Source organism: Scyliorhinus canicula, chromosome 8 (genome assembly GCF_902713615.1).
Source record: "Scyliorhinus canicula chromosome 8, sScyCan1.1, whole genome shotgun sequence".
Lineage (NCBI taxonomy): Eukaryota > Metazoa > Chordata > Chondrichthyes > Carcharhiniformes > Scyliorhinidae > Scyliorhinus > Scyliorhinus canicula.
In genome coordinates, this window is record NC_052153.1 from 29,940,426 (window position 1) to 29,961,758 (window position 21,333).

A 21,333-nucleotide genomic window follows, 5' to 3' on the forward strand; every position below is an offset into this window, starting at 1 on the left:
TTTGATGGCTTCTGCAAACTTTGAATATTCAATTCCAGGCAATTTACACCAAGAATTTATACCATCCGGTCTGAAAACTGCCGGGAACAAGGGGGGACTGCCGGGAACCGGGGTGGGCCTGCCGGGAAGAGGGTGTTGGGGAGGGGGGGGACTGCCGAGAGCAAGGGGGGGGGGGGGGGGGGAGACTGCCGGGAACAGGGGGAGGGAACTGCCGGGAACGGGGGGGGGGGAGGGAGAGAGAGAGAGATGAACTGCCGGGAACAAGAGGGGGGGGAATTGCTGGGAACAAGGGGAGACGACTGCCAGGAAAACAAGGGAGGACGACTGACGGGAACAGGGGGGGGGTGGACGGGGGGTGGACGGGGGGGGGGGGGGGGGGGGGGGGGGGGGGGGGGGGGATTGCCGGGAACAAGGGGAGGGGAATGCCGGGAACAAGGGGAGCGTAGGTTTTACAGATGATCCAGAGTGGATTAATGGGGTGGTAATTGGTTGGCCTGGATTTTTCCATCTTCCCGTATACAGGTCATACCTGTACAACTTTCCAGATTGCCAGATATACGCCAGTGATTTTTTTTTTCGTTTTTTTTCTAAAAATTTAGAGTACCCAATTATTTTTTAATTATACCCAATTTAGCATGGCCAATCCACCTAACGTGCACATCTTTGGGTTGTGGGGGCGAAACCCACGCAGACACGGGGAGAATGTGCAAACTCCACGCAGACAGTGACCCAGGGCCGGGATTCGAACCCGGGTCCTCAGCGCCGTAGGCAGCAATGCTAACCACTGTGCCACCGTGCTGCCCCGATATACGTCAGTGTTACTTCTGTTTTCGAATAGTTGACTCGAGGCTCTGCAAGTTCTGGAAGATAGGTCTTTGAAACGATTGCCAGAATATTATCAGGGCACATAGCTTTTGCACTACGCAGGTCCTTCAGCAGTTTCTTGATATCTTGTGGCAGACTTTGGGTTGGTGCTCTATGGAGTTCAGAAGGATGAGGGGGGATCTCACTGAAACGAACAAAATACTGAGAGGCCTAGATATAGTGAACGTGGAAATGATGTTTCCACTGGTAGGGGAAACTAGAACCAGAGGACACAATCTCAGACTAAAGGGACGATCCTTTAAAACATCGATGAGGGGGGCAGCACGGTGGTTTGTCGCAGCAGCCTCCCTAGTTTAGAAACCATTTTTGCATCTAGTTTAAGCTGGAACCAGAAGAAGTTAGACAGGACAAGGGAGTTGCCCGGACCAGATGTCCCAAAAGAACAAAAGAATGTCCAGAAATTGGGACAAAAAGAATGTCTCAGGAAGACAATAGAGTTAAAGGAACAAAGAACAAAATGTTGAACATGGTTCTGTTATGTGAAGTTAAAGTATACAAGCAGAGAAAGTGCTCTAAATTTAAGACACAGCTGCAAGTACCAGAGTTTAAGTGAAAAACCAAATATCTCGGGTGAATCAAAAGTTTTGTGACATTTTAATACAGCCTGTGAATCAGTAGCGTTGTGTTGGCATCGCTGGGTGCCAGAGAGTTTGTGTGGAAGCTTGAATGACCCTGGCAATCCAAGGCAGAGGAATACTGAAAGGAACGATTGAAATCCTGGAAGTGGATCCTTAGTGATGGTCTCCAAGAGAGTTTGGGAGAAGATTCTGAAGAGCGTTTTTTTTCCCCAAGAGTGGAGTGTGCAAACAGTTGTGTGGAAGTCAGAGTTTCAGTGAGACTAATTAGTTCATACTATGACCAGCATTGGGGGATTTGATATAAAATTTTGTCATGTTGGAGTACCTTTAAGAAATGGGGGGTTATAAAATAGCTGTAGTGGATGTACCTTTAAGAAATGGGTGTTTATCAGTGACGTCAGAGTGTGGGGAGCTGTGCTGTCTGCCTGCTTTTAATTTTGCTTTGGACTCGCAGCTACAGGGTGTGTTTTAGTTTTGTTTTAGATTTGGAGAAGCTGCAGTCACAACAAGATGTGTATGAATCTCTGCAAGCTTATGAATGTTCATTTGGTGATTTCAAAGTGGTAACTGTTCTCAGTAGTGAAGTTAAACCTGATGTCTTTCTGTTGTCTTATGGATGTTGCAAGGAAAGATTAAGAGTTACTTAGAGAGTATTGTATTCTTTGGGGCAGCGTTCTTCAAAGTCGGGGGCGCGACCCGCGGGTGGGTCGCAGGCAGATGTCGGGAGGGTCGCAGAGCCGGTGTCCGCGGCACTCCCGAACATGCAAATCCCCACGCAGCAGCCGAATTTTCATAACGCCGGCTGCAAGCGGCCACGAACATGTTAAAAATATTTGGCCAAATTGCACATGCACGCACGATGATCGGCACACATGCGGATTCCACGAACTCATTTTTTAAAAATTCAGCCACATTGCGCATGCGCGCCGATCATCAGGCACGCATGCGCAGTGCGGCCGCTATTTTTTTTAAACGGTTGCAGCTTTTTGTTTTACAAGTTCTGTAGTGGTTTTCATTCATTTATTTTATTCATTTAATTTTTTTTTTCCATTTATTTTATTCATTTTAGTTTTTTTTTACAAGTTAGGGGGGGGTTTATTTGATAAAATTTTCCAGGAAAAAAATTCAGAACTTTGGACAGATGGAGACTCCATACTTTCCGACACGGGAAGGTTTCACTGGAGGAGCATGTACGAGGGCCAAAGGGACCCAAAACTATTTCCTCCATTTTTGTCAGCAGCAAACAAGGTAAGAGAAAATGGTGGGTAGCGCAGGTAGGCCGGCGTGCGTCGCGAAGGTCGGCCGGCATGGGTCGCAAAGGTCGGCCGGCATGGGTCGCAAAGGTCGGCCGGCATGGGTCGCAAAGGTCGGCCGGCATGGGTCGCAAAGGTCGGCCGGCATGGGTCGCAAAGGTCGGCCGGCATGGGTCGCAAAGGTCGGCCGGCATGGGTCGCAAAGGTCGGCCGGCATGGGTCGCAAAGGTCGGCCGGCATGGGTCGCAAAGGTCGGCCGGCATGGGTCGCAAAGGTCGGCCGGCATGGGTCGCAAAGGTCGGCCGGCATGGGTCGCAAAGGTCGGCCGGCATGGGTCGCAAAGGTCGGCCGGCATGGGTCGCAAAGGTCGGCCGGCATGGGTCGCAAAGGTCGGCCGGCATGGGTCGCAAAGGTCGGCCGGCATGGGTCGCAAAGGTCGGCCGGCATGGGTCGCAAAGGTCGGCCGGCATGGGTCGCAAAGGTCGGCCGGCATGGGTCGCAAAGGTCGGCCGGCATGGGTCGCAAAGGTCGGCCGGCATGGGTCGCAAAGGTCGGCCGGCATGGGTCGCAAAGGTCGGCCGGCATGGGTCGCAAAGGTCGGCGGCATGGGTCGCAAAGGTCGGCCGGCATGGGTCGCAAAGGTCGGCCGGCATGGGTCGCAAAGGTCGGCCGGCATGGGTCGCAAAGGTCGGCCGGCATGGGTCGCAAAGGTCGGCCGGCATGGGTCGCAAAGGTCGGCCGGCATGGGTCGCAAAGGTCGGCCGGCATGGGTCGCAAAGGTCGGCCGGCATGGGTCGCAAAGGTCGGCCGGCATGGGTCGCAAAGGTCGGCCGGCATGGGTCGCAAAGGTCGGCCGGCATGGGTCGCAAAGGTCGGCCGGCATGGGTCGCAAAGGTCGGCCGGCATGGGTCGCAAAGGTCGGCCGGCATGGGTCGCAAAGGTCGGCCGGCATGGGTCGCAAAGGTCGGCCGGCATGGGTCGCAAAGGTCGGCCGGCATGGGTCGCAAAGGTCGGCCGGCATGGGTCGCAAAGGTCGGCCGGCATGGGTCGCAAAGGTCGGCCGGCATGGGTCGCAAAGGTCGGCCGGCATGGGTCGCAAAGGTCGGCCGGCATGGGTCGCAAAGGTCGGCCGGCATGGGTCGCAAAGGTCGGCCGGCATGGGTCGCAAAGGTCGGCCGGCATGGGTCGCAAAGGTCGGCCGGCATGGGTCGCAAAGGTCGGCCGGCATGGGTCGCAAAGGTCGGCCGGCATGGGTCGCAAAGGTCGGCCGGCATGGGTCGCAAAGGTCGGCCGGCATGGGTCGCAAAGGTCGGCCGGCATGGGTCGCAAAGGTCGGCCGGCATGGGTCGCAAAGGTCGGCCGGCATGGGTCGCAAAGGTCGGCCGGCATGGGTCGCAAAGGTCGGCCGGCATGGGTCGCAAAGGTCGGCCGGCATGGGTCGCAAAGGTCGGCCGGCATGGGTCGCAAAGGTCGGCCGGCATGGGTCGCAAAGGTCGGCCGGCATGGGTCGCAAAGGTCGGCCGGCATGGGTCGCAAAGGTCGGCCGGCATGGGTCGCAAAGGTCGGCCGGCATGGGTCGCAAAGGTCGGCCGGCATGGGTCGCAAAGGTCGGCCGGCATGGGTCGCAAAGGTCGGCCGGCATGGGTCGCAAAGGTCGGCCGGCATGGGTCGCAAAGGTCGGCCGGCATGGGTCGCAAAGGTCGGCCGGCATGGGTCGCAAAGGTCGGCCGGCATGGGTCGCAAAGGTCGGCCGGCATGGGTCGCAAAGGTCGGCCGGCATGGGTCGCAAAGGTCGGCCGGCATGGGTCGCAAAGGTCGGCCGGCATGGGTCGCAAAGGTCGGCCGGCATGGGTCGCAAAGGTCGGCCGGCATGGGTCGCAAAGGTCGGCCGGCATGGGTCGCAAAGGTCGGCCGGCATGGGTCGCAAAGGTCGGCCGGCATGGGTCGCAAAGGTCGGCCGGCATGGGTCGCAAAGGTCGGCCGGCATGGGTCGCAAAGGTCGGCCGGCATGGGTCGCAAAGGTCGGCCGGCATGGGTCGCAAAGGTCGGCCGGCATGGGTCGCAAAGGTCGGCCGGCATGGGTCGCAAAGGTCGGCCGGCATGGGTCGCAAAGGTCGGCCGGCATGGGTCGCAAAGGTCGGCCGGCATGGGTCGCAAAGGTCGGCCGGCATGGGTCGCAAAGGTCGGCCGGCATGGGTCGCAAAGGTCGGCCGGCATGGGTCGCAAAGGTCGGCCGGCATGGGTCGCAAAGGTCGGCCGGCATGGGTCGCAAAGGTCGGCCGGCATGGGTCGCAAAGGTCGGCCGGCATGGGTCGCAAAGGTCGGCCGGCATGGGTCGCAAAGGTCGGCCGGCATGGGTCGCAAAGGTCGGCCGGCATGGGTCGCAAAGGTCGGCCGGCATGGGTCGCAAAGGTCGGCCGGCATGGGTCGCAAAGGTCGGCCGGCATGGGTCGCAAAGGTCGGCCGGCATGGGTCGCAAAGGTCGGCCGGCATGGGTCGCAAAGGTCGGCCGGCATGGGTCGCAAAGGTCGGCCGGCATGGGTCGCAAAGGTCGGCCGGCATGGGTCGCAAAGGTCGGCCGGCATGGGTCGCAAAGGTCGGCCGGCATGGGTCGCAAAGGTCGGCCGGCATGGGTCGCAAAGGTCGGCCGGCATGGGTCGCAAAGGTCGGCCGGCATGGGTCGCAAAGGTCGGCCGGCATGGGTCGCAAAGGTCGGCCGGCATGGGTCGCAAAGGTCGGCCGGCATGGGTCGCAAAGGTCGGCCGGCATGGGTCGCAAAGGTCGGCCGGCATGGGTCGCAAAGGTCGGCCGGCATGGGTCGCAAAGGTCGGCCGGCATGGGTCGCAAAGGTCGGCCGGCATGGGTCGCAAAGGTCGGCCGGCATGGGTCGCAAAGGTCGGCCGGCATGGGTCGCAAAGGTCGGCCGGCATGGGTCGCAAAGGTCGGCCGGCATGGGTCGCAAAGGTCGGCCGGCATGGGTCGCAAAGGTCGGCCGGCATGGGTCGCAAAGGTCGGCCGGCATGGGTCGCAAAGGTCGGCCGGCATGGGTCGCAAAGGTCGGCCGGCATGGGTCGCAAAGGTCGGCCGGCATGGGTCGCAAAGGTCGGCCGGCATGGGTCGCAAAGGTCGGCCGGCATGGGTCGCAAAGGTCGGCCGGCATGGGTCGCAAAGGTCGGCCGGCATGGGTCGCAAAGGTCGGCCGGCATGGGTCGCAAAGGTCGGCCGGCATGGGTCGCAAAGGTCGGCCGGCATGGGTCGCAAAGGTCGGCCGGCATGGGTCGCAAAGGTCGGCCGGCATGGGTCGCAAAGGTCGGCCGGCATGGGTCGCAAAGGTCGGCCGGCATGGGTCGCAAAGGTCGGCCGGCATGGGTCGCAAAGGTCGGCCGGCATGGGTCGCAAAGGTCGGCCGGCATGGGTCGCAAAGGTCGGCCGGCATGGGTCGCAAAGGTCGGCCGGCATGGTCGCAAAGGTCGGCCGGCATGGGTCGCAAAGGTCGGCCGGCATGGGTCGCAAAGGTCGGCCGGCATGGGTCGCAAAGGTCGGCCGGCATGGGTCGCAAAGGTCGGCCGGCATGGGTCGCAAAGGTCGGCGGCATGGGTCGCAAAGGTCGGCCGGCATGGGTCGCAAAGGTCGGCCGGCATGGGTCGCAAAGGTCGGCCGGCATGGGTCGCAAAGGTCGGCCGGCATGGGTCGCAAAGGTCGGCCGGCATGGGTCGCAAAGGTCGGCCGGCATGGGTCGCAAGGTCGGCCGGCATGGGTCGCAAAGGTCGGCCGGCATGGGTCGCAAAGGTCGGCCGGCATGGGTCGCAAAGGTCGGCCGGCATGGGTCGCAAAGGTCGGCCGGCATGGGTCGCAAAGGTCGGCCGGCATGGGTCGCAAAGGTCGGCCGGCATGGGTCGCAAAGGTCGGCCTGGTTGGGAAAAATGGGTCCCTGGAAAAAAAGTTTGAAGAACACAGCTTTGGGGGATTTATTGGTGTTGATAGTTGTTAAGATGTTTACTGTGGGTTTATAAAATGTTAACTTGTTTCATAAATAAATATTGTTTTAATTTAAAAGTACTGTAGATTTCTGTTGCATCACACCTATAAAGTAGGCCCGTGTGTTCCCGATAACCACAATCTATTCAAAGTTGTGGGTCAGGTGAACTCTATGAAACACTTTGGGGTTCTCTAAACCCTGGACCATAACAATCTACAGGAGTTATATGGAGTGTCTGACCAGATCTTGCCTGCTTTACATGGATTGTGTACTTACTGAGAACATTATAAAATATATCTTTGTCAACTTGTGTTATCCTTAAAAGTCGTGGAGATCAGTGAAGATATAGGTGGGGCAGAGGAGTAGTGTGTTATAGTTCATTTTTTCTTGTTTAATAAATGTTTTAATTTTAAAAGTTAATTGGCAGTTGTGACTGTTGATCCACATCGCTAAACAAAAAATAAAAGTTACACTCTATTGAGCCTGGGTTCTATCCTGGGACCTGATTGACCAGTAGGAACATCAGCTGGGGTCATAACATTTGTCTATAACAAATCTTTGATGAATTAAATTAACCCACGTTTTTCCAAATGCCAATTAATTTTGTCTTGGATTATTGTCTCTAAACATTACTCCATTACCAACATTCATGATGTAGTAGCTGACTGAACCCCACCTAAACTAGGAAATAACATTTTCAATTCTCCTATCCTGTGGCACCACCACCATATCCTGGTGTTAATGCAAGATTTGGTCAGGTGATCTACAATTTCATTCTCTTATTTCCCTCAAATAATTCTGGACAAATTACATCCAAGCCAGTGACCTTTCAACTTTGAGGACCACCAACTATTTGAGGACCACCAACTATTTAAGTGTTTCCTCTTTACTTACGTTCTATGCAATATTGGTACTGCCCCCTCCTTTATTACTACATTGGTAGCACCCTCTTCATGAGTGAAGAAAGATACAAAATGCTTTGCTTGCACCTCAGCTTTCTGTCTCCATAAGCAAAACTCCTTTCTGGTGCTTAGTTCTACTAATAAATCAATGTTACTTCTCTAAGAGTTTATTATCTGTCAAATAGCATTCCATCCGTTGTTGATGGATATGCCTTTACAATCATTACCCAACTCACTCCACAATTTACATTATTACCATATTAGATCAACATAATTGAAATACATTTATTCTTTATCATTTTAATGTCCTTTCCGGCAATATTGGGCGCAATTCAGCAGACAAATGTTAAAATCCACTTTTGGCACGTTTGGCAGGGTGCAACATCTCCCATCCAACATCTCTGTGCTGTTTATTTGGCCCTGTGGAGTTTCTTCCCACCAAGACCACACTTATTTCCTGCTAGATTGGGGTACCATTTGACCCTACCTTTCCACCACCCTTCATGTCCCCCCACTTTCTTGACACCTCCCCCCTTCAATCCCAACCTTGTTGAGGCCAGTGCCAGTACCAACCTAGCATCTGGGTGCCGCCAGCCTGGCATTGTCACCCAGGTGTTAGGTGTCACCCACCCAAGGTGGCACTACCAGTGTGCCTGGTTGATATTGAGAGGGTGCCAGGCTGGCAGTGCCACGGTGTCTAGGTGCCAGGGTACTACCCTGCCCTGTCCCTGACCACCCCGGGGCCTCTGAACGCCTGCCGGACCCCCTGACGTGCCGTTACATCTGGTCCATGTTTGCTCTAGTATTAAATGTCACCCTGGCAAGGTCTCGCGGATGTCAGGTCAATTCTAATGGCTCATTTAAATATGCAGATCTGGATCTGGACCAGTGAGGGCGAGATCCTGATCTCTCCAGGCAGAGTGATTCAGGTGACTCGCGATCGGCCAGATGCCTGGCACGGAGTCCAGGGGCTCTCGAGCAATTCGCTTTTGCACTGGTTCGCTGAATCGTGCCCATTATTGCAATTTCTGAAGTATTTTGCTTTTATTCATCATTATGAGCTGGGTTCCAACTACTTTTTCTAAGGGTTATTACAGTCAGTTTGGCTTGTATTTAACATTAGGTGACAGTGCAATTCGAGTTAGATTCTCATAATTTGAAAAAGTTAAAAAAAGTTAAAAACTGCAGGAGTTGCAGTTAAGCTAAACATCATACTGCATTTGATTTTCAATCACAACACACTCTTCTGACCATGAACACAATTAAATAGAACAGAAGCATGTATCATTCAAATTTTTAAAGAACCAATTAATTTATGTTATAAAAACGTTTGACAACTGAACATAATTCTTACCTAAGCCTTCCAACATGTTTCCAATTGCAAGGTGCAGTCACTCTCACTGGGGCCAAAATTGTCCTGAAAGGAAAATCGCAGAATTGTATTAGCAATTCAAATAAATGTACAAAGAATTCCATTTATATTTACTGATAATCTGTAGTGCTTGGAACCGTTTAGTTCATCTGTATTTAATGTAATTTAAAGTTGCCAAGCACTCATTTAATAATTAATCAGATGTCAGCCCCAAATATAAGTGCATGCTATCTTCTTCATACACATACAGTTGAGAAGCTGGTATTCCCCTGGAGAATAAATGCACCCAAAATGGATGCCATATCAACCATTACTTTTGAGATGGAACATACTTTAATGATCACAATCTTAAAGGTAAAAATAAATAAATATTTTAAATGAAATAGATATAGTTTCAAATGAAAGTTCTAACTCACTAGGGGAAGGCATATCTCCTGCTCCGAAATGTTTTAATGATGGAACAAAAGCAGGGAATCATTGAAGGCCTCTTTTCGGCTGAGTGGTCGGTAATTATTTGCCTTTACTTGATTATGAGGCTAGATTTAGCCTCTGATGATTGCACAGTTTCTACAAGAACTCATGTCGTTAGGATTTGCAATCAACACTGCAGTGCCATTAACTACCTATTACTCATCATCTTTACTTTTATCTGCTTTAAGAATATAATGGTCTTCACAAAAGCATGACATAGCCTTGTGAAACCCAAGTAGTAAAGCAGTACTGCTTTGATGTCCCAACATTTGGTGCAGCTCAGTAATATAGGCACAATCTTAGTGTTTCCCATTTGGCAAGTTTGCTCATCAAGAAGGTCACACACAAAATTAGTCACCTGATACACCATCACAAATTTTGTGGTCACTGTGCCCCCTTTTGGAAGCCATGATGTGGAGATGCCGGTGTTGGACTGGGGTGAGCACAGTAAGAAGTCTTACAACACCAGGTTAAAGTCCAACAGGTTTGTTACAAACACTAGCTTTCGGAGCACTGCCCCTTCCTCAGGTGAAGGGGAGGGATGTCCTGTCTCTCTCTGTTCCACCGTGCCCCACATCGTTGTGTCCTTTTCCAGTGGTCTGTGCTGCTCTTTTGAGCACCTTTCCACCAATGTGGACTACTGTTGGGGCTTGGTGGGGGGCTGCTGGCTTGAAAGTGGTGTTTTGTTTTCTTGTTGATTCATTGTTTTTTTGTTTTTGGTGTATTGTGGATGTTTTTAGCGTATTGTACTGCTGGTTGTTTTGTTTCCAGCTGTGTTCTTTTGTATTATGGAGTTGTTAATAAAGTCAAAAAATCTGCAATTGCTGATACATTGAGTGCCATTACCGTAGATGTCCCCCTGTCCTTGGTCCCCTTCGATTTCTAAACAAAATGCTGTCTCTCGCAAAACTATCAGAAAGCACATAGAACATAGAACAGTACAGCACAGAACAGGCCCTTCGGCCCTCGATGTTGTGCCGAGCAATAATCACCCTACTCAAACCCACGTATCCACCCTATACCCGTAACCCAACAACCCCCCTTAACCTTACTTTTTAGGACACTATGGGCAATTTAGCGTGACCAATCCACCTAACCCGCACATCTTTGGACTGTGGGAGGAAACCGGAGCACCCGGAGGAAACCCACGCACACACGGGGAGGACGTGCAGACTCCACACAGGCAGTGACCCAGCCGGGAATCGAACCTGGGACCCTAGAGCTGTGAAGCATTTATGCTAACCACCATGCTACCGTGCTGCCCTGATTGTTTGTTTTTACATTGCTTGTTTTTATGTGCACATTGACAACATTCAGCTCTATCTGGAAATATACCTCTCTCAATTTCTCCGCTCTTGCTCAAATGAGCAAAAACATCATCCAATTAAATATTTAGAAGATTGCAACCATTGTTTTCAGTCCCTGCTCAAAACCTATTCCCTAGTTATCGACTCTATCCCTCTCCCTAGCAACTGTCTGAGATTAAGTTAGTGTGTCCAGCCTTCGTCTCACAATTGACCCTGAGAAGAAATTTTAACTTGATGCTCAGGCCATGTCTAAGACTGTCTATTTCCACCTGACTTTGCTTCAGGTCACATGCTGTTGAAACCATCATTCAAACCTTTGCTACTTCTAAACTTGACTATTCCATTGCATTCCTGACTAGTCTCTAACTTTCTCCTTTCCATAGGTCAGCCAAATAGTTGCTGTTCATGTATTAGTCCTGGTGACCTATCACTCCTGTGTGCGTTGATATACATTGACTCCTGGTCAAACAATGTCTTGATTTTAAAATTCTCATCCCCTTGTTTTGAAATCCTTCCATTGACTCACCCTCCCTAATTCTGTAATCTCCTCCAGCCACATAATCCTGAGAGATAGCTGTGCTATTCTAGTTCTGGCCTCTTTTGTTATAACAACCCCCAGGATTTTTGTGGTCTTCTGAATGGCAACTCACAATAACGACAGATCCTTTTCAGCATGAGGTGCTCTCTGTAAAGGACCTGTGAAGTATGTGAGAATTTCAAGCTGAAGCATAGCTCCAACCATATTGAGGAGACCTTACTGAGACATGCAGGGAAAATCTTAACACCCCCCCCCCCCTCCCTCCAACCCAAAATAAACAAGGATGTTTGAGTTGAATGGGAGGTTAATGTGTTGAAAGTTTGAAATTCAACCCAAACCCACCTCCACCCTCCCCATTTCCAGTTTTTAACATGGGGAATTGGCACTGTTGGGAGATAGCCACTTTATGGAGGTGGCTTGGTAATTTAAGCATTACAGTGAGGTTAACAACCTCATGTTTCCATAAATGCAAATTTAACACTGGCTGGACAAGCTTCCCAGACCTCTGGAAAATCCAGTGCCTAAAGTCGAGGGGCCTGCTGGAACCATCTTGTACAACTGCTCCTGATTATTTTGAGCTCCCTCCAGTCTCACCTCACCCTCACCCTACCCCCATACCTCACTTCTGATTCCAACCCTCTACTCTTGCAGGTTCTCCAATTTCAATGCCAGCTGTGACTCGGTTGGTAGCATTCTTGCTCTTGACCCAAAGGTTATGGGTTCAATTTCCTCACCAGAACTGGAGTTCAAAAATCTAAGCTGACACTCCAGTATAGTACTGAAGAGTGGCACACAATTGGATGTACTATCTTTCAGATAATATGTTCAGTGAAGGCACTGTCTGCCCTATCCTATCATGCCATGTGCAGAAAGATAGGATTGAGAGAAATACTTCAAAAAGTAAACAAAAGTTTTTTTTAATCCAACAGAAAGTAAATTCTGAAAGAATGAACTCATGGTTGTAAATTTAAATTTTCAGGGCCAGCGATGTTGCTTGGTAGGAATTAACACTGTTAAAAATTCACTCACACATAAGTACATCAGCCCTATTTTTTTTCTGGCGTTCTCAGTGGTACTCTATTGAGTAAGCATTGCAACTTCACACCCTTACATCATGTCCATCAATCCAAAGTCTTTCAGTGAAATAATTTTTAAAAAGCTTGTGGAGAAGCAGGGTAAAATGCACATGTGCAGACTTCGGAAATTGCTGCTTGACTTACACCATGATAATTGTGCCTTCATTGCTCTTGCTGCAAAATCCTTAACATTATTTTCCAGATTATAATAATAATATATATTTATGTTTTAGACAGGAAAGATTTTTTTCCGTTTCATGCGAATTTAGATGTCCCTATACCATCGAATTACAGCTATAAACTTAAAGAAAGCAGAACTCACTAAAATGGTAAAACCTAACTCAAAACTGTTACTTCAACTCCAAAGAGTCAGTGTCTTTGAAAATTGTGATTTATTCCTTTGTGACAACTATTGATTTTGAATTGGTGACTTTTGGTGGCGTAGTGGTATTGTAACTAGTAACCCAGAGATCCCAGTTCAAATCCCACCACGGTAGATGGTGAAATTTGATTTAAATAAAAATCTGGAATTAAAAGTCTAATGATGAACATGAAATCGTTGTCAATTCCTGTAAAAACACAACTGGTTCACAAATGTCCTTTGTGGAAGAAAATTGGTCAGCCCTTCCTGTTCGAGGCCTCATGTGATTCCAAATCCACAGCAATATGGTTGATGCTTAAATACCCTCAGATATGCGCAATGAATGCTGGCTCAGCCAGCGATGCCCACATTCCATGAATGAACGTAAGAAAAAGAGCAATTTGGTGGACTAAATCTGTTTCATTACAAGTTTCTGAAAGGTACAATTTCCTGATCAGTTGGTTTTTTAAAAATTTATTTAAAGGGTATCTCAGCGCACCTTCATGACTAACATGTGGCTAATTAATCCAATCGCCATTGCCCTTGAGGATTGACATCCTGCATAACATTCCACCTTTGAGATGGAATGCTACCCTTTTACATAGCCAGAGAAAAACTACTTAGAAATGAACAAACACAAACAGTATTTAAAATACCTATATTGCGAAGCTATCCATCCCAACTGAAGAGATACTGAATTAATAAACATTAAACATCAATGTCTACAGCCACATTAAAAAGGGGTCAAATTCCGGTCATGGTACCATCCAGCCAGCCATAAGACAGTCACTTAAATCTTCCTTAAATTTGATCAATCATTGTATTGCAAATTAAAAGCTAGAATATTAACAAGCACAAAAAACAGACCAACCAATAGAAAACATTAAAACAAGTTTATCATTGCAAGCGATGTATATCACCATAGACAATTAACTGATATTAAGTTGGTTTAACATTATAATAATTCCCCCATGCAGTATCAATAATGAAATTAAATCCAGTTAGTCTGATCAAAAATTAAAATAGTTAAAAATAAAGTATTTCATTTATGGGTAAAACTATAATTTGACAAATCCATTATCTTCTTGCTGAGCTTGTTAACTTGCATACAATACTGCACTACAAGTACATTTAATATTATCACTGACAACCTGTTCAATTGTTTGCTAGAAATATATTTAGACTAGAAACTTAATTATCATTATCAACACAAGGGGTCTGAAAATCAGGTAAGTGCATACAAAGCCAAAGTAAAGCTTTATGTATAGAGGCTTTCAAAGAGATGCATGCTTCTATTATGCTGTATGTAAACTAATGAACACTGGCCATCAATTTCTAATATAAATATTAATCACAAAACTGCTGCAGTTGTTACAACAAGCTCAAACAGATTCTAGCTTAAAGCCACTGAGGCAAGATCATTAGAGTTAATACTTATCAACAGATTAATGAATCTAAAAAACACTGTACGTCAGTGCTAATGTGACTGAGGGTCAAGGGAGAAGAAAGCACATGTAATCTTCTTCATACTTTGTTCAAAACTAGCTAGCAATATCGACACATATGTTTTGCAAACCTCCCCCAGTCAGCAAAATTAACTTGCCGAAGTTGCCCAGTTTAGAATATTATTCAGTAAGTACTGTTAATTATTGTTATATTGAATCCAAAATTACATAATTTATTGATACGAAAATGTGGAAAGCACCCTGAATCAATCATGACTTAGCAGTCAATACTTTATTGGAAAAATAAAACTATGGAAAGTAAAGCAAGTTTCCTCCACAAACACCACAATATTCTGTGGGAGGTGTTTGCAGAGAGTAACCATTATTTTCCCAGAGTAATCATTGAAACCTTTGTACATGCAATATCAAAAACACACCATTAATCTGTGGGTCTGGAGTCACGTGTAAGCCAGACCAGTTAAGGATGGCAGATTTCCTTCCCTAAAGGGCATTAGTGAACCAGATGTTTTTTTCAATGACAATTGAAGCTTGTTGCCATGGTCGCTATTACTGAGACTAGCGTTATATTCCAGATTTCTATGACCTAGATTCAAATTTCACAAGTTCTGTGTTGGGATTTGAACCCTGTCCCCAAACCATTAGGCGAGGTCTCAGGATTACTTGACCAGTGACTACCAGTGTTTTCTGATTTTATTTTAGATTTCTACCCTGGGGCAGCAGGGTAGCATGGTGGTTAGCATAAATGCTTCACAGCTCCAGGGTCCCAGGTTCGATTCCCGCTGGGTCACTGTCTGTGTGGAGTCTGCACGTCCTCCCCCTGTGTGCGTGGGTTTCCTCCGGGTGCTCCGGTTTCCTCCCACAGTCCAAAGATATGCGGGTTAGGTGGATTGGCCATGATAAATTGCCCGTAGTGTCCTAATAAAAGTAAGGTTAGGGGGGGTTGTTGGGTTACGGGTATTGGGTGGATACGTGGGTTTGAGTAGGGTGATCATGGCTCGGCACAACATTGAGGGCCGAAGGGCCTGTTCTGTGCTGTACTGTTCTATGTTCTAGTATTTTGCTTTTGCCCTGTCAACATAAATGTTGCTTTACTGTGATCAACAATATCGTGTCGCAAGAACCACTAAGAGAAAAACAGTTAAAAAAAGACAAAGAAAATAGGGAGTGACCAAAGTGCATCACTTCTTATGGGGAGTTCTTCTTTCGTGGGATGTGGGTGCTCACCATCCTTGAATGCCCTAGAACGGAGTGGTTCGTTTTGCATTTCAGGAAAAAGGGAGCATGAGGTGCACAAGGCATCAGACTTGGAGAAATGCTGAGTTTCCAAAGGATTGTGGGGCTGAAAGAAAATTAAAGGCATGAATGGATGCTAAAACAAAGATGAGACACTTCCAAATTGGAGACATTGCTGTCCAAAAGACAATGTTGGTCAATGAGTACACAGATGATGCATAGAAACATAGAAAACAGAAGCAGGAGGCCATTCAGCCTGTCAAGTCTGCTCCGCCATTCATGATCATGAAGCTCAACACCCTCATTCCACCTTCCCCCCATAGTCTTGATCACTTTAGCCCCAAGAGCTATATCTAATTCCTTCTTGAAAATGGCCTCAACTACTTTCTGTGGTAGTGAATTCCACAGATTCACCATTCTCTGAGTGAAGAAATTTCTCCTCACCTCAGACCTAAAAAGGTTTACCCCTTATCCTCAAAATATGACCCCATCATTCTGGACTCCCCCACCATTGGCAACCTTCATTTAAACCTACCTTGTCTAATCCTGTTAGAATTTCGTAAATTTCTATGAGATCCCCTCTCACTCTTCTAATCTCCAATGAATTTAATCCTAAATTTAGTCTCTCCTCAGATGACAGTTCCGCCATCCCAGGAATAGTTTTTATGTTCCCCACTAACTTACTTTCACATTGTATTTTCCACTTCTTAATCAATCCCTTGATCTGCCTTTGCTGAATTTTAAATTGTTCACAATCCTCAGATAAGAACATAAGAACTAGGAGCAGAAGTAGGCCATCTGGCCCCTCGAGCCTGCTCCGCCATTCAATTAGATCATGGCTGATCTTTTGTGGACTCAGCTCCACTTTCCGGCCCGAACACCATAACCCTTAATCCCTTTATTCTTCAAAAAACTATCTATCTTTACCTTAAAAACATGTAATGAAGGGGCCTCAACTGCTTCACTGGGCAAGGAATTCCATAGATTCACAACCCTTTGGGTGAAGAAGTTCCTCCTAAACTCAGTCCTAAATCTACTTCCCCTTATTTTGAGGCTATGCCCCCTAGTTCTGCTGTCACCCGCCAGTGGAAACAACCTGCCCGCATCTATCCTATCTATTCCCTTCATAATTTTAAATGTTTCTATAAGATCCCCCCTCATCCTTCTAAATTCCAACGAGTACAGTCCCAGTCTACTCAACCTCTCCTCATAATCCAACCCCTTCAGCTCTGGGATTAACCTAGTGAATCTCCTCTGCACACCCTCCAGCGCCAGTACGTCCTTTCTCAAGTAAGGAGACCAAAACTGAACACAATACTCCAGGTGTGGCCGCACTAACACCTTATACAATTGCAACATAACCTCCCTAGTCTTAAACTCCATCCCTCTAGCAATGAAGGACAAAATTCCATTTGCCTTCTTAATCACCTGTTGCACTTGCAAACCAACCTTCTGTGACTCATGCACTAGCACACCCAAGTCTCTCTGAACAGCAGCATGCTTTAATATTTTATCGTTTAAATAATAATCCCGTTTGCTGTTATTCCTACCAAAATGGATAACCTCACATTTGTCAACATTGTATTCCATCTGCCAGACCCGAGCCCATTCACTTAACCTATCCAAATCCCTCTGCTGACTTCCAGTATCCTCTGCACTTTTCGCTTTACCACTCATCTTAGTGTCATCTGCAAACTTGGACACATTGCCCTTGGTCCCCAACTCCAAATCATCAATGTAAATTGTGAACAATTGTGGGCCCAACACGGATCCCTGAGGGACACCACTAGCTACTGATTGCCAACCAGAGAAACACCCATTTATCCCAACTCTTTGCTTTCTATTAATTAACCAATCCTCTATCCATGCTACTACTTTACCCTTAATGCCATGCATCTTTATCTTATGCAGCAACCTTTTGTGTGGCACCTTGTCAAAGGCTTTCTGGAAATCCAGATATACCACATCCATCGGCTCCCCGTTATCTACTGCACTGGTAATGTCCTCAAAAAATTCAACTAAATTAGTTAGGCATGACCTGCCTTTTACGAACCCATGCTGCGTCTGCCCAATGGGACAATTTCTATCCAGATGCCTCGCAATTTCTTCCTTGATGATAGATTCCAGCATCTTCCCTATTACCGAAGTTAAACTCACTGGCCTATAATTTCCTGCTTTCTGCCTACCTCCTTTTTTAAACAGTGGCGTCACGTTTGCTAATTTCCAATCCACCGGGATCACCCCAGAGTCTAGTGAATTTCAGTAAATTATCACTAGTGCATCTGCAATTTCCCTAGCCATCTCTTTTAGCACTCTGGGATGCATTCCATCAGGGCCAGGAGACTTGTCTACCTTTAGCCCCATTAGCTTGCCCATCACTCCCTCCTTAGTGATAACAATCCTCTCAAGGTCCTCACCTGTCATAGCCTCATTTCTATCAGTCGCTGGCATGTTATTTGTGTCTTCCACTGTGAAGACCGACCCAAAAAAACCTGTTCAGTTCCTCAGCCATTTCCTCATTTCCCATTATTAAAACTCCCTTCTCATCCTCTAAAGGACCAATATTTACCTTAGCCACTCTTTTTTGTCTTATATAAGATCTATTGCTTTTTCTTGCTACTTTACATAGAACATAGAACAGTACAGCACAGAACAGGCCCTTCGGCCCTCGATGTTGTGCCGAGCCATGATCACCCTACTCAAACCCACGTATCCACCCTATACCCGTAACCCAACAACCCCCCCCCCTTAACCTTACTTTTTAGGACACTACGGGCAATTTAGCATGGCCAATCCACCTAACCCGCACATCTTTGGACTGTGGGAGGAAACCGGAGCACCCGGAGGAAACCCACGCACACACGGGGAGGACGTGCAGACTCCACACAGACAGTGACCCAGCCGGGAATCGAACCTGGGACCCTGGAGCTGTGAAGCATTTATACTAACTACCATGCTACCGTGCTGCCCAAAAAAAAGAGCCTTTGTAAGCCTCTTTTTTGAATCTAATACTATCTTTAATTTCCCTTGTAAATCATGGTTTCGCAATAGCTCCCTTTCTACTCTTGTGCAAAATAGGAATAATCAACTTTTGGAGTTCACCTATTTGTTCTTTGAATGCCTGCCATTGTTTTTCCACTGTCCTTCCTTTCAGTAATGTTTCCCAGTCTGTCATAGCCAGCTCATGCCTCATACCATCAGTTACCCTTTTTGAGGTTCAGGATCTTGGTCTCAAAATCAACTAACTCCCTATCCACCTTGATAAAGAATTCCATCATACTGTGTTCACTCATCCCCAAGGGTTCTCTCACAACTAGATTGCCAACTAATCCATTCTCATTCCACAACACCCAGTCCAAGATAGTCTGTTCCCTTGTTGGTTCCTCAGCATATTGGTCCAGAAAACCATCCCATAGACACTCCAGAAATTCCTCCTTTATTGGACTGTGACTAATTTGACTCATCTAATCTATGTACAGATTAAAGTCACCCATAATCACAGATGTTCCTTTATCACATGCATCTCTGATTTTTTTTTTATCCATTACTTTATCAGAGTTACAAAGCCAGAGCTCAGAGTGTCGACAGCTCCTAATCTAACTCCTTGCCTGCACCAAAAACCAATTTAAATTGAATCCAATTCATGGTGTCCACAAGAGAGACATGCGTTCCTGTCTAATTCTATTCCTGACATTACCACTGCAGTTTGGTGGTCTGTATACCAACCCAACAAATGTTTTTTTTGCCCCTTGATGTTTTTTCACTTGACCCAAACAAATCCCACATCATCATTTGGGGCAGCACGGTAGCATTGTGGTTAGCACAATTGCTTCACAGCTCCAGGGTACCAGGTTCGATTCCCGGCTTCGGTCACTGTCTGTGTGGAGTCTGCACGTTCTCCCCGTGTGTGCATGGGTTTCCTCCGGGTGCTCCGGTTTCCTCCCACAGTCCAAAGATGTGCAGGTTAGGTGGATTGGCCATGATAAATTGCCCTTAGTGTCCAAAATTTCCCTTAGTGTTGGGTGGGGTTATTGGGTTATGGGGATAGGGTGGAGGTGTTGACCTTGGGTAGGGTGCTCTTTCCACGAACCGGTGCAGATTCGATGGGCCGAATGGCCTCCTTCTGCACTGTAAATTCTATAATAATCTGTACAAATATTTTTCCTGTGGATGGATGTGACTGCAGGTTAGATTATGAAGACCACATTTTTGATGAGCTCAGTATTATAGAGCATGGAGAGTAGGAGGTCATAGAATCATAGAAACGTTACAGCACATAAGGAGGCCATTCGGCCCATCTTGTCCATACCAGCCCAAGGACATCCAAGTGCCCTTTCAAAAACCCCTTTCCGGCACGAGGTCCATAAGCTCTGTATCCATCACTGCTTAAGGTGCAGATCCAGGTACTTCTAAAAAGTTTAGGGTCTCTGCCTCCACCACCAACTTGGGCAGCAAATTCCAGATTCCCTCTACCCTCTGCGTAAAAATGTTGGGCGGGATTCTCTGATCCTGAGGAAACGCTGTTGCGTTTCTCAATAGCGTCAACATGGCCTCAGGATCAGCAATTCTGGCCCCTACAGGGGGCTAGCACAGCACTGGAGCAGCCTGCGCGCTCCAGTTGCTGATCGTTGTGTCAACTGGGCAACGCGAGGTCCGCACATGCACAGTGACACTGGCGCCAATGCGCGCATGCGCAGTGGTTTCCTTCTCCGCGCCGACCCCGACGCAACATGGCATAGGGCTAAAGGGGCCGGCGTGGAAGAAAGGAGGCCCCCAACCCAAGAAGCCAAACCACCAATCGGTAGGCCCCAATCGTGGGCCAGACCACAACAGAGGCCCCCCCGGGGTCGATCCCCCCACTCACCCCCAACAGGCCATGCCTGGACCCTTCCATGCCGAGGTCTGCTGGCTGGGAGCAGGTTAGAATGGCGCTGGTGGGACTCGGGTTTTCTGCGACGGCCACTCAGCCCATCCCAGGCCGCGAATCGGCAGGGGGCCCGCGTAGAGCGGCCCCCGACCAGCACCGCGCCAACCACACCGACGCCAATGGCGCCGATTCTCCGCTCTGCGGAGAATCACGTCCCAGCGTTGGGGCGAGTGGCACGATTCACGCCGGTCGCAGGATTTCTCCGGCTCGGCCCTGGGCTGAGAGCATCTCTCCCGTTCTTCCTCATGTCCCTTCTACACCTTCTGCCACTTATCTTGTAACCCTGGTACTAGAATTCTCCACGAAGGGAAGCAATTTTATCTTGTCCATTCTATCTCATCCCCTCATAATTTTGGACAGCTCATTAAGTCCCCCTCAGCCTTCTTTGTTCCAAGGAAAATAATGCCAACCTAACCAACCTTTCCTCATTGAGAAGAGCATCGGAATAATCTGGTCTGGAAGTGATACCTGCCTAACTGAGAAATTCGCCTGATTCGGCCGATGAGCTGAGACAAAGGCAGGATAAAAACAGACACCGGTAATGTTATGGAAGTCACTGTTACAGAAAGGAGGACATCAGAAACTGAGCTCATGGTCAAATAGAAGGCAGAAGTTGTAATCAGCTTTACTTGAGACATGGGGAGGGGAATATAATTTGTGTAAAAAGTAGTTTAAATGGGATAATGGGCTATAAGGCAAGAGTTGTAGAATATAAAAGTCCAGATCTAATCAATGGTGAATCTACACAAAACCTGAGATAGATCACAAGATCACAATTGGAGTACTGTATGCAGTTTTGGGAATCACCATTTTTAAAATGTTGCACTAGTAGAGATGAATGTGCATAGATTGTTGGAACTCCGTCTTGTAAAAGATGCCACAAAAATAAAGATTTTTAAACCGAGAAGCATTCCGTGTGGAGTCTGCACATTCTCCCATGTCTGCATGGGTCTCACCCCCCCACAACCCAAAGATGTGCAGGGTA

The 21,333-nt window shown here is 48.0% G+C and overlaps 1 protein-coding gene across 12 annotated transcripts in view; it reads right to left on the minus strand.

Moving 5' to 3' along the window:
* The window catches only part of LOC119970168 (multiple PDZ domain protein), a 416,554-nt gene that overhangs the window by 384,985 nt on the left and 10,236 nt on the right, over nucleotides 1-21,333 (minus strand). For all 12 annotated transcript variants that reach the window (XM_038804325.1, XM_038804326.1, XM_038804336.1 and 9 more), the window contains exon 2: nucleotides 8,952-9,014. In XM_038804325.1, the coding sequence (XP_038660253.1) occupies nucleotides 8,952-8,967 (16 nt within the window). In that variant the 5' untranslated portion in view covers nucleotides 8,968-9,014. The remainder of the gene's footprint in view (nucleotides 1-8,951; nucleotides 9,015-21,333) is intronic.